Source organism: Cinclus cinclus, chromosome 4, assembly GCF_963662255.1.
Source record: "Cinclus cinclus chromosome 4, bCinCin1.1, whole genome shotgun sequence".
Taxonomy (NCBI): Eukaryota; Metazoa; Chordata; class Aves; order Passeriformes; family Cinclidae; genus Cinclus; species Cinclus cinclus.
The window spans coordinates 59157083-59170962 of record NC_085049.1 but is presented as its reverse complement, the minus strand read 5'-3'; the positions used below and the strand labels follow the sequence as shown (position 1 = coordinate 59170962).

At 41.3% G+C, this 13880-nt stretch overlaps 1 protein-coding gene across 2 annotated transcripts in view; it reads right to left on the bottom strand.

The window, feature by feature from the left end:
* EP300 (E1A binding protein p300) overlaps nt 1–13880 on the bottom strand; it is a 60336-nt gene that overhangs the window by 23140 nt on the left and 23316 nt on the right. The window contains exons 3-15 of one of the 2 annotated variants that reach the window (XM_062492214.1): nt 12847–13023; nt 10476–10737; nt 9628–9741; nt 8486–8722; nt 5954–6047; nt 5492–5626; nt 4981–5098; nt 4323–4497; nt 3848–3925; nt 2935–3044; nt 2268–2423; nt 762–1205; nt 76–264 (exon numbers count right to left, since the gene is read on the bottom strand). In XM_062492214.1, coding sequence (XP_062348198.1) covers nt 76–264; nt 762–1205; nt 2268–2423; nt 2935–3044; nt 3848–3925; nt 4323–4497; nt 4981–5098; nt 5492–5626; nt 5954–6047; nt 8486–8722; nt 9628–9741; nt 10476–10737; nt 12847–13023 — 2289 coding nt within the window. The remainder of the gene's footprint in view (nt 1–75; nt 265–761; nt 1206–2267; nt 2424–2934; nt 3045–3847; nt 3926–4322; nt 4498–4980; nt 5099–5491; nt 5627–5953; nt 6048–8485; nt 8723–9627; nt 9742–10475; nt 10738–12846; nt 13024–13880) is intronic. The other variant, XM_062492215.1, reaches the window with a different exon arrangement.

Here is a 13880-nt window from a genome sequence, read left to right as displayed (position 1 = left end):
CTCACTGAATTCTGGAAGGAATGACCAAAAGCATCCAGCAGGAGTAGATGAAGGTATTCTACCCAACAATCTCACCTCAGATTTCTCCTCCATTTGCATCTCTGTCTGTTCTGCTTCCCCTTCTTCTGTTTTAATCTCCATTTTCACTTCCTGCAAGGGTGGCTGCTGCTGTTCTGGAACAGCTTGCTGAGAGTTCACCTCTGTGCTGCTGGTGGATGGGGGGTTGGATACCTGCCCATCAATGCTCACAGCTGGCTGTGAAAGCTGAGGGAACAAAACACATTACAAACAGGCTTCTAATGAACCTATTTCTCTTTTCTAATCTATGTTTTCTCTATGCTACATTTCCACTGAACTTAAAAGCACTCTAGTCCTTCTATTTGCTTTCCCTGAAGAATATAGTGTCCCACAACCTCAACTATTGGAAAACATGTATCAGAGGCACGCACTAGGCCTCGTCTACAGAAAATGACATTGTCTCCCCTATTGTATAAGCACTATGCTTATATGTATGTATAGGTAAGCATAAACCTCATCCATGTTTCATAGTGAATTTCAAAACATGTACAAGAATACTGTAAAATACTTCCTCTTTGGAAACAACAGATGATCTACAGACTTGTCTTGATGGAAAAAGTTTACTCCCCAAATACAAAAAGACCCCTCTATTTTAATACTAAACATGCCAGGAGCACACAGCTGAAAATTAAACCTTACACACAAACATTTGCACGGAAAGCACAATTAAAGTACTTCCTTACAGGTGTTGTGGGGTGCTGAGGTTGCAGCGGTGCTGTTGGTGTGGGAACAGATGCGGTCGTGCTCTGCTGTGACAAGGGCTGCTGCTGTTGCTCTGCAGAAGGGGTAACTGGAACTGGAGGCTGGACTTGTGGAGGCAGCTGCGTCTGTGGAGGTGTTGGAGTCTGCCTTTGAGGGGGGTGCATAGTTTGGGACTGTGGTCCAGGTGGCATTGCCTGAGGAGCAGGAGTGGGGGCAGCGGTGGCAGCAGCTGCTGCCACCTGCTGTTGCTGTGATCCCAAGCCTGGGGGCGTGTGGTGAGGTGTTGGGGTTCGGCTAGGTACTGGAGAAGGAGAATTTTGGTGTATGGGAGGCTGTGGAAGAGGTGGGCAGTGAATATGGCTCCCTTGAGAACCTGCAGCCATTGCAGGAGAGTTCACAGGACAGGAAGCGCTGGTCATCTGTGCCTGTAGGAAAACAGGTACGCATTTGCTTTTCTATTTCAAGTCATTGCAAGAGAAATTACTGTCTGTTTTCCCACAGTGTACTTTAAAAAACCTGACAAACCATCTGCTTCACTTTTAAAAACTCTTTCAAAAGCAGAAATGGTCTACTTGATTTATTTCGTTCTACACAAACAAAAGGCTGTTTTATAATTTATTAATCTCTCTTAGAGAAGTTTCTACAGAATAACTTAATACTTCTTGATATACTTAAAGAATGGCACACCTACACTCCCAGTTTGCAAAACGTTTCTTTCTAAAACTGCAGATTTGTACATCCTGAACATGGAAAAATGCACCACAGCGAAGAACTGCATTCAAATACACTTAGTGTGCCCATGCCTCCACCCCCAAGATGAGAAACTGAATTTATCATCACAAATAAGTACAGCTGTAATGCTACCATTATAAAATTACATAAAGAAATTGTATTGGTCAAGATAAAAAACTGTAACTCCACAATAATCTTGCCTGCAAACTAGGAAGAAGCATCAATGAGAAGCAAACTGACGTTCCCTACTTCTTCCTGGCCTGAAAGGTTCTTGCTGAAAAGGGAGAGGGAGAGGACAGAAAGGAAACTGCTAGACTGTAAGTTCAGATCTTCAGTAGTGATAACCCTTTTAATCCCCCAAAGCCAGCAACACACAGGCCTGGATAGACATGCCTTTTTATGACTTATTCTGCCACCTCTTAATTTCTCAGACTCTGCTGCTTTGCTGTTCAGCAAGAGAATCTTAATTACTGCATGCTGAGTCACAATTTCTTCTTTGCTCCATACAAACAAACCTAAAACAATTCCTCTTAAATTCCCTAAATTTAAGCCTGAGAACAAGTCAACCATATTTCACCCTTGCCATTCCCAGTGCTACACCAGGAAAATGAAAAGTCGCAATAAATTAATTTGGTTGACTATAATTCCAGAAGTCTCTCAAGGAAACAAGTTGTTCTCCATTACTACAAACTGAATAATCATGACCAGTATATGACAAAGGTCACCGACACCACTTCAAGAAATCAGAAACTTACTTGAGATACTGGTGTCTGATTGCCAGGCTGAGTCATAGGCATGCTTGCTGTGTTCATTCCTGGGGAAGAAGCAGGGAACTGAGTCTGCTGTAGAAATTGATTCTGACCAGAAGGCTGGCCAACTCCTGGTTGCTGCATACGTGAAGGAAATCCCATCTGGTGGAAAAGAAAGCAATTAATTGCACACAATGCACATATACACCTTTGTAACATTTTACAAAAGAAAAAGATCAAACCCCAGAAACATTTATCTTGTTGCAGAAATTGATGCTTGCCATTTTTCTGTAGGATACAAAGTGAAAACCCCACTTATAGCTCCTCTCAAAAGACAGAATTTATGATGATTTCTCTTAAAAGCTAAGTAAAAGGATATTGATTTCAGATTGGGACTGTGACTTAAGATTCATTTTGTGTCCTTGTTTTAAGAACGCAACAACAAGCCACTTCAACTTAATTTTTCAGGCAATTTTCACCACAAAGATCTAAAGATTAACTATATATCAGGCAAATGTTATAGCAGAAGCAAAAGGCAGAAACCAAAGGGCTAAGAGAATGAAGAAGTGATGCTTGATTTATTTTCAAATTTCTTCTATTTATTGGTTTTAAGGAAACCACAGACAAGAGAAGCAAACCTGTGAACTCAGCCCTGGAGGGAAGGCACACTGACCTGGTTCATGGCCCCGGCCTGACTTAGCTGTCCAGGGTGCTGAAGAGGAGAGGTTTGTCGGGGTCCCATCGGTGATAGCTGCATGTTCATCTGGCCAAACTGATTCATTCCTGTGAGTTTGTGCCAAAAAAATCATGTGTAAACAAAGGCCTGAAATCTCCTTTAGGCACCATTCAACATTTGGAGAAGAAATACTGTTTCTTTCTAATTTTGCTTTCCAACAACCAGCTTTCAATCAAATTTTGCCTTCTATTTATTTTAAATGTAGTGTTCCAGTTACCTACTCTTTCAGAACACAGAGCAGCTTTTCCCTTCTCAAGACATCTGCTTCCACTGTTATTAAAACTCATTAAGTTTGAGAACTCTCTCACATGTAACAAATACTGTTTGTTTCACCTGCTGTTGAAGATCAACTTTCCACAGAAAGCTGTAATACCTTAATTACATATCAGAAATTAACTTATTGAATATCAAACTGTATCTTAACTTCAAGTACTTTGCATGGTGGCTATAACGCATCTTGAACACGTAACAAAGGTTCTGCCCTTTTTTTCTGAGCAATAATTCTCACCACATTCCCTCTGCCACAAACATATCCTCACCTGAGCTGGCTGGGCTCACCATGTTTGACTGATCCTACCATCCTATGCACACATGATCAGAAATTCCAAAAGCATCAAGGTCTTCATTTAAAACAAGCAGCTAATATACAGTTTAATGTCACAAGATGAAATGCCACTAGAGATACTGTTTTATATTTATTATATAGTTATGTAAAAATTATGCAATATAGTTCGCTATTTTCTTAAATGTAAAAACTACACGATACAAGGTATCTGACGCTTCAGTAAGAGCTGTCCAAATCCAAGAATCCTTTAAAAATCACAGTAGCAAATTTTCTTCAAATATTCACCTGGCTGTGCCTGCATGCGATTCATCATCTGGTTTGGCACATTGGCACGTATCAGGGTTGGGTCCGGAAGAGGACCATCTGCAAAAAAAAAGACATTGAAATAAGACAGTGTTATTCAGAAGACCACCAGAATTTATCCACCAAATATTTTAGTGAGAATTACACATTAAGACTCATTTATAAAGAAAGTAAATGTATACAGTAACTAAGCATTATTAAAGAGTCCTCAAAGTGTGAGGCAAACTCAAGAACTTCCTTGAAAATAGAAGTACATCTGAGTGACAGAAATATCCTCTGACTCAGAGTCAGGTATCAGAAACTGGGGACAATGTCGAAGCATGTTATCAAGGTACAAAAACGAACAGTAGCTCAGAAGCAAGTCAGGTACCTATGAACAACTAAATGGTCACCAGGCTACTGAAATGACAGTACAGGATTTCCTGCACCAGGTAATCAGTAACCCAAAGGTTCTTACTTGCAGACATTCCTGGCTGTGGCTGTCCCATATTGGGCCCTTGATTCATGGGAGCTTGTGGCATGCCCGGAGCATTTGGGATCATATTTTGCTTCTGCAGCCTGGTTCTTCGTTTCTCCTCCAACTCCTTCTGAATCTTGTAGATCTTCTCTGCTAGCAAGTGATAGTACTCTGCCTGTTGGGAAGGAATAAAAGCCAAGAAAGGAGATGAGACACACATTAAGAAAAGGCAACCGGTCCCAGGGGTTCAAACTTGCAAAGCACCCTTACACACGTTTTGGCTTGGGGTGGGAGGTGGTCTTCCCCTTTGCAGGGTCTGTCAGAGAGATAAGAGGGGGAAAAGCAGCACTGCTCTCAACTGTTAGACCAACACCAGGTATTTCTCTTATTGTGTCCAACATTTCTCTAGAACAATCACAGTGAAGAGCTTCAACACTGCCTTTAGGGGACTGTGGCAAGACTCAAGCAGAGCTCAAGTCCTGGCACACCCAGGCAGCAGCCTTCAACTGACTGGTTCCTAGACCACATCCAGCAGCCCCTAAACACTTGTTTCCTCAGCTTGGGAGTCTCATCTGTACTTCCATTCCTCTTCCTTCCCAGTCACTACAGGATCAAGATAGAAATACACAGAACTGGACAACAGGGGATGGCATCTCACCCTGCTGTTTGCTGATTCATACATATCCCCTTCCACTTTCCGAGCATATGCCACCAGATTCTCCATACGTCGATCCTTCAGTGCTGCAGGGTCAGGAGTAGGAAATATGGCTTGGACTCTGAGGAGGAAGAAAAAATATTAAAGAAATGCATGTAAGTGATTAGAACATTCCCAGACCAGAACTAACTCCAATAATTTGAACACAAAGCAGCAAGCAAATCTGCTGACAGACTGCATCTACTGCTATTTCTTCCAGGGGCAGTAGATGGCTTGAGCCCTTGCAGATGGCTTGAGTATGTAGCAGGAAACTTCCAATCCAACAGCCCCACACCAGCAGATGCAACTCCATCTTTCTGGCTTCTGCTTTCCCTTCTCATGCATCCTGACAAAATTCACTCCTGGGCCCTCTAGTTTTGCATGTCAGGCTTCCTTCTGCAGCCCCTCTGCTTCCAATACACTTCTGAGTCAACAGCTCACCTAACAGGAGATCATTTTGATATTAGCTACTCACAATTTATGAACAAGGTGGTTTCGGAGATCCTGAGTAATGTCTTCATGCCACTGCTTTCGAATTCCAGCATTGGATGGTTGAGCTGTTGGCATGGCTCCCAAACTGGCAACATTGGCGCTTTCACTCATCATGGGGCTTCAAAAACAGGGCAAGAATTGAGTGCAAAAGTCTAGCCTCAGCTTAATCATCTTACAGTCATAGCCTCTTTTAGAATAATGTTAGAACAAAGTGCCAGTTCAGCCATTCCCTAATCAGTGGACAAACTGCAGAAATAGCTGCACACACACCAAACAACACCATGAAAGAGTACATGCTGTTCTACCCAAGGACTTGGAAAACTGCAACTAATGCTACAAAATCCAAATGGAAAGATAGCCATCAATGGCATTTACTCCACTGTTATTGCAAGAAGTGCCATGAGATCAAAACAACATCACTGGGGTAACAAAGGACTCAACTTACTTTTGAGAATTCATGGTTGAATGCAACATTGAGTCAGGCAGCAGATTAGGGGGTTGAACCCCTACTCCTCCATTCACTCCCATTGGATTTGCATCTAGAAAACAGAAGAACACAGAAAAAATGAAGAGCCCATTTACCACACAAAGTCAGTAACTGTTCATCAATAACAAGGGTTTAGACTTTCAAGTAGTTGGACTTTTGAGAAGGGAGTTTAATTACCCATTGCTCTTTTCACCCTCTTTCTTTTACAAACTTAGAAGAAGTCCAAGGCACAACACTGGTAAACTTCAAGTGAAGCATCAACCCTATAAATCTTCTGCACATCTTCCTGAACTTAACAAACAAGTGATTTCAATTTGCTGCAAATATGTTCGAGTCCTTTCCTTTTCCTCTGTAATGAAAGACTTCAACCACTTCTGCTTTTTTGTTGAGAAGCAGTTGGATTTTTATTATTATTATTATTATTATTCAAAATCTTAGGATATACATTCACAAAGCTTTCAAAAACTTAAAACACCAGCTACCACCTACCTCAGACAAGGTCCCTTCTCACCCACTCCATACTTAATGATCCTACAACTAACTCCAATACTTGTAAAAAGGAAAATCTGACAATTCTTTGCAGGAAACACCTCTAATTTTTGTATAACAAAATCTGATTTTCTGAATCATACCAGAGCTTAATGACCACAAAAATCACCTGTTTCCTTCACACACTACAGTTACCTCACAGTTTGTAAAGGAAAATGCAGCAGATTTTTTGTCAGGAGTTTCCCTACAGATTGTTTCGTGAAGCTGCAAGTAGCATGAAAGCCATTCCCAAGCTTCACATGTATTTAGGACATTTAAATCCTACAAATATGTACTTCAAGCAAAGTTACACACTACATACAGGAGAAACCCGCTGAAATAAAGTCTATCAAGCCTAATATATACCCCTAATATCACAACCTAGTATTTAACACATTTTTCATAAATCTAATCTCCCTTCTTTAGTACTTTTCTTCTTCCCAAATCGACTTTGTCACCTGAAAACACACTGGCATGCAAGACAACAATCAACCTTTACTTTTACTCACCCTTTTTCAACTGTAAAAACCCACCATTTGTTTAAGGTGCTTAGGACTGCATTTTTTCATAGCAGTCTTCATTAAACCCTGCTGTTTCTCCTAAAGTAGCCCTGTTATCCTGTAGGCCATGAGCTGGTAATTCCTAATCTCACCTGTTGTAATTTCCTCCTTAGTCACCCACTCCTAATAAGGAAGTAACAGTCAAAAGCCTACACTCTCCATGTTTGTCCTTTCTACATTAAGCTGCAGATCTTCACACTCCAAGACCTTTTTCAACCCCATTTCACTGGATTTTCTTAGCAATTGTACAAAGAATGCCCACTGTTCTGCAAGGAATGCACAGGCAAAACTCTGTCTATAAGTAATTACATACACAAAAAAAAATAGGAATCATTTTGATTCTGAAAAGACTAAGGCACAACAGAAAATCGTATTATTTTAATCTAACTGTTTTAAGGCTAAGCTCTCAGGACCCTTGTCCCTTCCTCTGTTTTTACGCACTAAAAGATAAAGTTTAGCAAACCACATGCAATCTGTGAGGGCCAGTCATCTCATTAACAAGACTACTCTACCCAGCAGCCTTTTCCTGAGTAACGCAGAAGCAGCATTCCCTTTGCAGAACAAAGTAGAAGTTGGTTGCAGGTTGGAGTTTGTGTGTTTCTGCACCAATCTCTCATTCTGCAACACAAGCTTGTCATGGGACACATAGGCATGATCACTGCAATCCCATACAAGCTTATGATAAATCACTACCAGCTCTTTATTCCTCTTTTCTGCTAAAAAAAGCCACATCTACTTATGCAACTCAAGCAAAGAGCTAAGAGTGAGAAAAATTCCTGTGATGTAATCTCAAACTATCAAACTCGGATTTGGTCGTTAAATGGTGACACCGTTGACAGTCAGGTTCCAATAAATTGCTCTTTAAACTGAAATTATTTTCTAGTCTCGCAATACTGCTTATAAGACACCTAGACAATTTAGAGCTGTGTGAGATCACATAACAGGATTCAGGAAGGATAGCAGTAATTTACTATTTTTCATTTTTTAAACAAACTTTACATATGTGAAATACAAATGTAAAATGCTCTGAGTGACAGGGATGTACACCTGAATGCTGGCACTCCAATGCCTGCATATCCAATTAAAAACTCCCCAATAGCCTGAAACTTGCATTACAGTACAATTATGGATCTAACAAAAAAAAAAAAAAGCCTTGAAAAATTATTATTTTTCCAAAGAAACTAGCTTTTCCAGAGAACTTGTTTTTTCCAGGAGAAGGCACCTGGGCCTTCTAATGTTCCTGTTCCACTGAGTAACTTGCTTTCAAGTCCAAAATATCACAAAGCCCTACCTTTTTCAAATTAACTAGCAGCATTAAGCTACTAGGTTGATAAAATTTGCATTAGATGTAGCATTGGAAGTTGCCTGTAGTTTGCATTTTAAGGTTAACAGATAAACTTACTCATAGGATTCATAGGGCGCAGACCCTGGGGTGACTGTCCCTGCTGCTGATTCTTCACTTGAGCCTGGGGCTGTGTCTGCATCTGGTTCCCTTGATAGGTCAGTCCGAGGGCTGCATAGGCTCTCTCGATGGAGCTGGGGTCGATCTGACTGGTAGTGTTGATGCTGGGCGTTGTCTGCTGCCCCACGCCCACAGAGCCGGTATTGGCAAGTCCTACCGCAGCTCCGCCCAGCAGCGCTGCAGAGACACACAGGGAATTAGAGAGCAGAGCAGAGGGCAGCCAGAGAAGCCACCAGTACAGGGACAGAAAGAGTGCACTGGCTGCTCAGAACTGACACATCTCCTTCTGGAAGCATGCAGGGAACAGATCTCAAAAACCTATCACGAAACAGACAGACAAGTTTTGACCCAACCAGCCAATCCAACGTGCTGTTTTCCCCTTTGGGCTGCTCACAGGAAATCCCACTCTTAAGTATTTAGGACACATCTGCTTGCTTCAAACTGAAAACAGAGGCACACCATGTCACAGAGGCTAAAGGCAGAAGTGTACATACAACTTTCCACCAGCCACTGCAACGCCTTTTCTGCCCTTTTTGACTTTTAGTTTTTTTAAAGAAATAGCTCACATTTGTCATGAGAAGAGCTTCCGGTAACATTAAAGTAGGGAGGGCGTTAAAAAAAAAACATACAGGTAACACAATGACAAAAATCTTGCCAAAGATTTTGTCAGGGAGACAAAGGGGACTCAAAGAGAAAGGGAAAGTGACATCTGATGCAAACAAAGAATAAAGACAGAACCAAGTATGAGGGCTGAAACGACAATGTGCATGTGTGTGCACATCTGTCTCCAGAAATCGTCCAGCCGGAAAAAGCAGTAATGAAAAGCCAATCATTTGGTTGAGAGACCTATGATTTGTTCACCCTTACCACTCTCTTGATAAAAAAAATACAACAAAGTTAGAAAGGTTCCAAACTCTAGCAATCAGAGCCAGAAGAATACTCTGAGATTAAAAAAAGAGAAAAATCACATTAAGATGTTTGGAGGTCTAAGTGCATCACCACTACCATACGGGTGCAAGAAAGTTTAACTCCCAACATTCATTTTATGGTTTATTTAACACAGAATTCCCCAGCAGACTCACATTGCTGATTTCTTTTGTCCCCAGCATTTTTGAGAGGCAAACATACAGGACAATCATGTCTTGTACAATTCTTCCAATGTGAGATGATTTGTCGGGAAGATGCGCAATGTGCCACTGAGAAAGAGAAGGAACGAAAAGCATTTAGAAACTGCTGCCAGTATCTCCAAATGGTCATCACAAACTGGGTAGAGAGTGGCATTTTCTCTCAGGACACACATCTAGATCAACACAAGTCAATAAAGTATTATTTGAAGTACTTCAGCACTAACTAGCCCTGAAAATGTAGCCAGATTTCTTCTAGTACTGTTGGCTCAACCAAAGCCTACTCGAAAACCTCATGTGATACACCCAAGCCTATGTCTGCATGGCTTGAAGGATACCTCCATCTTCTCAGGTATCAGGCAGACTGTGCCAAGCAACTGAGATGTCAACAACTGGCACAATCCAGATGAGCCAAGGCTTCCAAAAAGGGAGATTACAAGTTCCAGTAGCAGTCAGATTCATGGTTTGGCATTGCTCAAGATTAATTTCTTTAGCTTAAGGAAGACAGGTAGACTCCTATTTGCAGACTCATGGTTTGTGTCTACCTTTAAAAAAGGGCAGAATCTAAAAGATTTTACAGTGAGTTACAAAGGCACAAGATTTTCACTCATCTCTGTTGTATCTTGTCCCATCTAACTTGCCTAAACTTTACAGAGTCTCAGAAGTTGCTTAGAATCCCCTGTCTTAAGCAAATAAAACAACTTCTTTAACATATATCCCAAGTCACCCACTAGTCCACCTCCTTCTAGGAGCCCTGCTCCTCCCTCAAACGTTGACTTCATCTACATGACCACTCCCCCAGTTACCTTGGCACGATTTGCCAGCCTGACAGTGTGTCATGTGGTTCAAGACGTTCTTCATGGTTCGGCAGTGCGGGAGGTTGCACTGTCGCACCTCGCCGTTGGCCTGTTCCCGACGCTGACACTTGTGAGCGTGCAAGAGGAGAACGAGCTGCTGCTGAATGAGTTTGCGCTTTTCTGGATCTGCTGTTGGTGCTCCAGACCCCATTCCTTGAGAAGCTGCTGGCCCCATCCCAGCTTGCTGCACCTGGGGAGCCTGCTGTTGGCCCTGAAGAAGGTGAAAAAGAAATTCCCAGAAATAAATAGATTCTTAGAAAGAATTCATTTAGCAAGTAAACAGCAACACAAGAAGAAGTCCAGTAATTACTGGAAACAGCCTTTAATTAAGGAAACAGCCCACCTATGTGTAATTCCGGAGGACTCATTAAAAATGCCCCTTAGCAACACTCCTGGCAATTCTCTTGCCAGCCACAATTTCCTCCCCATATCACTCTATTAGTCCTAGCTTTTGCCTTATCAATGGCAGCAAACCTTTGCACATGCTCACAGGTTAATTTACAGTGCTAGACCAATCAGAAAATATTAATAGCATTTAAAAGTCTCAAATCTCATTTTGGAGGCTAAAAAGTTGCATGCACAATTCTTATATTAATGGAAGAAAGATCATTTTAGAATGAATAAGGTCTTCCCTCTCAGTACAAGGTGTCTCAAGTTGACTGTTCCTAGAAAAGGAGAATGAAAGAAGTTCTGGGAAACTTTTAACCTTTTTCCATCAGCAAATTTGCACATAGGCATTCAAAATAAGCATCTCCTAGTCTCTGCTAGAGATGAAGCACAGCTTCAGGATAATAAACAGCACAGAACTAATGTCAGATATGGTAACATCTAGTAGTCTTCTCTGCTTCTGCCTATTTCTTCAGAACTCTCTGTATTCCTTTCAGGTGACATTAGAGGAATACTCAAATAAGAGAGGCTTAGGGACTCTGTGTTGCTTGCATCACTTCAGTTCAACAGACTTCAGTTTCTAATTGACTCTTATCAGAGGTTCCATGGGATATTTCTGGAGATCTCCAGATATTTAACCCCCAGCTACCTGTATTTCTAAACCCCAATTCTCCTGTAGCTCTTGACTACTAGTATTAACCTTCTATTTTACAAGGTCACTTCACCAATTAGTCAGGCCTTCAGGGTCTGTGCATGTTCCAATATCACTAACTGTCTTGTCTGCAGCGTGGCATTCTAAATGACAATTGAGACTGCAACAATAAGTTCCTACGTTCAGCTGGGTACCAGTTCAAGAGAGTTACATGCTCTGCACTGAACACAAACTTGACAGCTGGGGTTCTAACTAAGTTTTGGCTGCTTTTTTATTGATTCATACAACCAACTTGTTTGGTCATCTTCCAATGTTTCATGCTCAACTTAAAAAAGCATTAAATAAAACTCACAGGATCGACCCCTTTTTAATTTAAAGGCACTAAAGTTAACTGGAAATGGTTTTTCAGCAACAGTTAGCAAGATCAATACATGGACCCTACCAGGAGGTGTCTGCGAGTGAAATTTGAAGCAGGGAGAAACACAAGCTATTTTCAGAAATACCAATTTTTTTCCTAAATTAAAATAAAAAAATATATAGGAAAAAATAACCCTGTAAGACATGTTATATATCATACCCCTAACCAATTTAAGCTTTGAAAATCAGACATCAGTGTTAAGCTCAAGCTAAGGGATCTAACGTTAAAGCACATGGTGAGGCACTAGCATTTATAAGCTTGGGTCATCCAATTTTCCCACCATTTTTATTCCCCTTTCCTTAAGTCCTGCTTCAATAAGAGTGGAGGTAAAAGGGAAAGGTACCAATGCTACTACATTTGCCAGAGAATCACCTCCAACATCAGGACTGTTGAGCATGTTTGTGTCATTCACAAGAACAAACACACAGCTGGGGTTTCTAAGCCCTATCATAGGTAATACCTGTATGAGAAGGGACACTTCTCTTTCCCAAAAGCATCAGTGAGTACAAGCAGGAAAATAATTCTCCAGACAGAGATACTCTGAGGAGAAAGGATGGGACAGGAGAGCAGAGGTGTCCAAACAGGTTTCAAAGCTCATTTCAGTTAAGGAGCTCCATTTCATTTTCCCTGCTAGCAGGGTTTGAAGGCCAAAGAGTGGAGATGCAGTTTATCAACATACAAAGCCAACTCAGCCCTCTCCCTCCTATCAGTCTTAGGGGTTGAAACTAGTGCATTCTGTGTGGATTCTGAGCATGTTCACATTGGGTATGACAGCTGCAAAAAAATTTAAAATGTGGCAAGACCAGAGCATATTGCCCCTCCTTACCACAATATTTTCTGAATACACCTTTCATTCTACTTACCATGTTAGGCATTCCTGCCCCAGGAACTGGCTTCTTGTCCATTGGAAACTGTGGTAAGCTATTCTGCAGTCCAGCTTTATTCTGCATCTGAGGGCCAAGTCCACTGGCTCCAATCTGCTGCCCAGTATTTTGACTATAGGGCTGGCCATAAGGGCTAGGATTGTTCATCATTCCAATCTAGGAATTAAAATGGTAAGGTGTTCAAGTAAGATAGTTAAAGTTCACAGTGTAAAAGGCAAATTTATATTTCAGAGAAGCAAGAGCAATCACAGCCACCAGCTGGCTGCAATCCAATACTGATCCACATGCTTCCCCTGCTCCTTCAGGTTCACAGATTTACCCATCACACAACATTAACTCCTCAACTAGACAGTTCCTGTAAACACAACAAAGCTAACTTAACAATCTTAGAGATCTGACCAGATGGAAGTGGCCTGATTATTTCTTTATAAAATACTTGGTTCTATAGATTTCTCATTTCACCTTTCTGAATCACAAATTTGTACCATGGACCACAATTTTCCCAGAGTTGAGTTTATCCTCCCTGCACTTGTACAAAATCCAAATGGAGATGAATACCATCTTTACTCATATCAGCAGAGTTTATCCCAAAGACATCCTACCCAACTGCTAGCACTCCCACAGCTCCTCTCCAGACAGGCATAACACTGCATGTCTGCATGATCAGCACACAAACATTTTCAATTTAGGAATACACCACAGTCATAGGTTAACACCTTACAGTCACACCAACTTATTTGCAGTACTAGAGGTCACAGGAGAGGACAGGTAGAAAGTCTGCAAACAAAACAGATCTACTGAACCTTTCACCCACAAGGGAAATAGATTCATGTTTCATACAAGTTATATACATATTCAACAGTTCCAGCACACCGGAATATACTGTTTGTTGTCTTGGAACACCCAGAACCTAAAGAACAAGGAGCAATCTTGCCAATACAGTTGTTTGTCCTCTGATATTTTTTTTTTCCCTTTCCTTGCATTCCCATTTATTTTCCATGGGAAATTTGGCC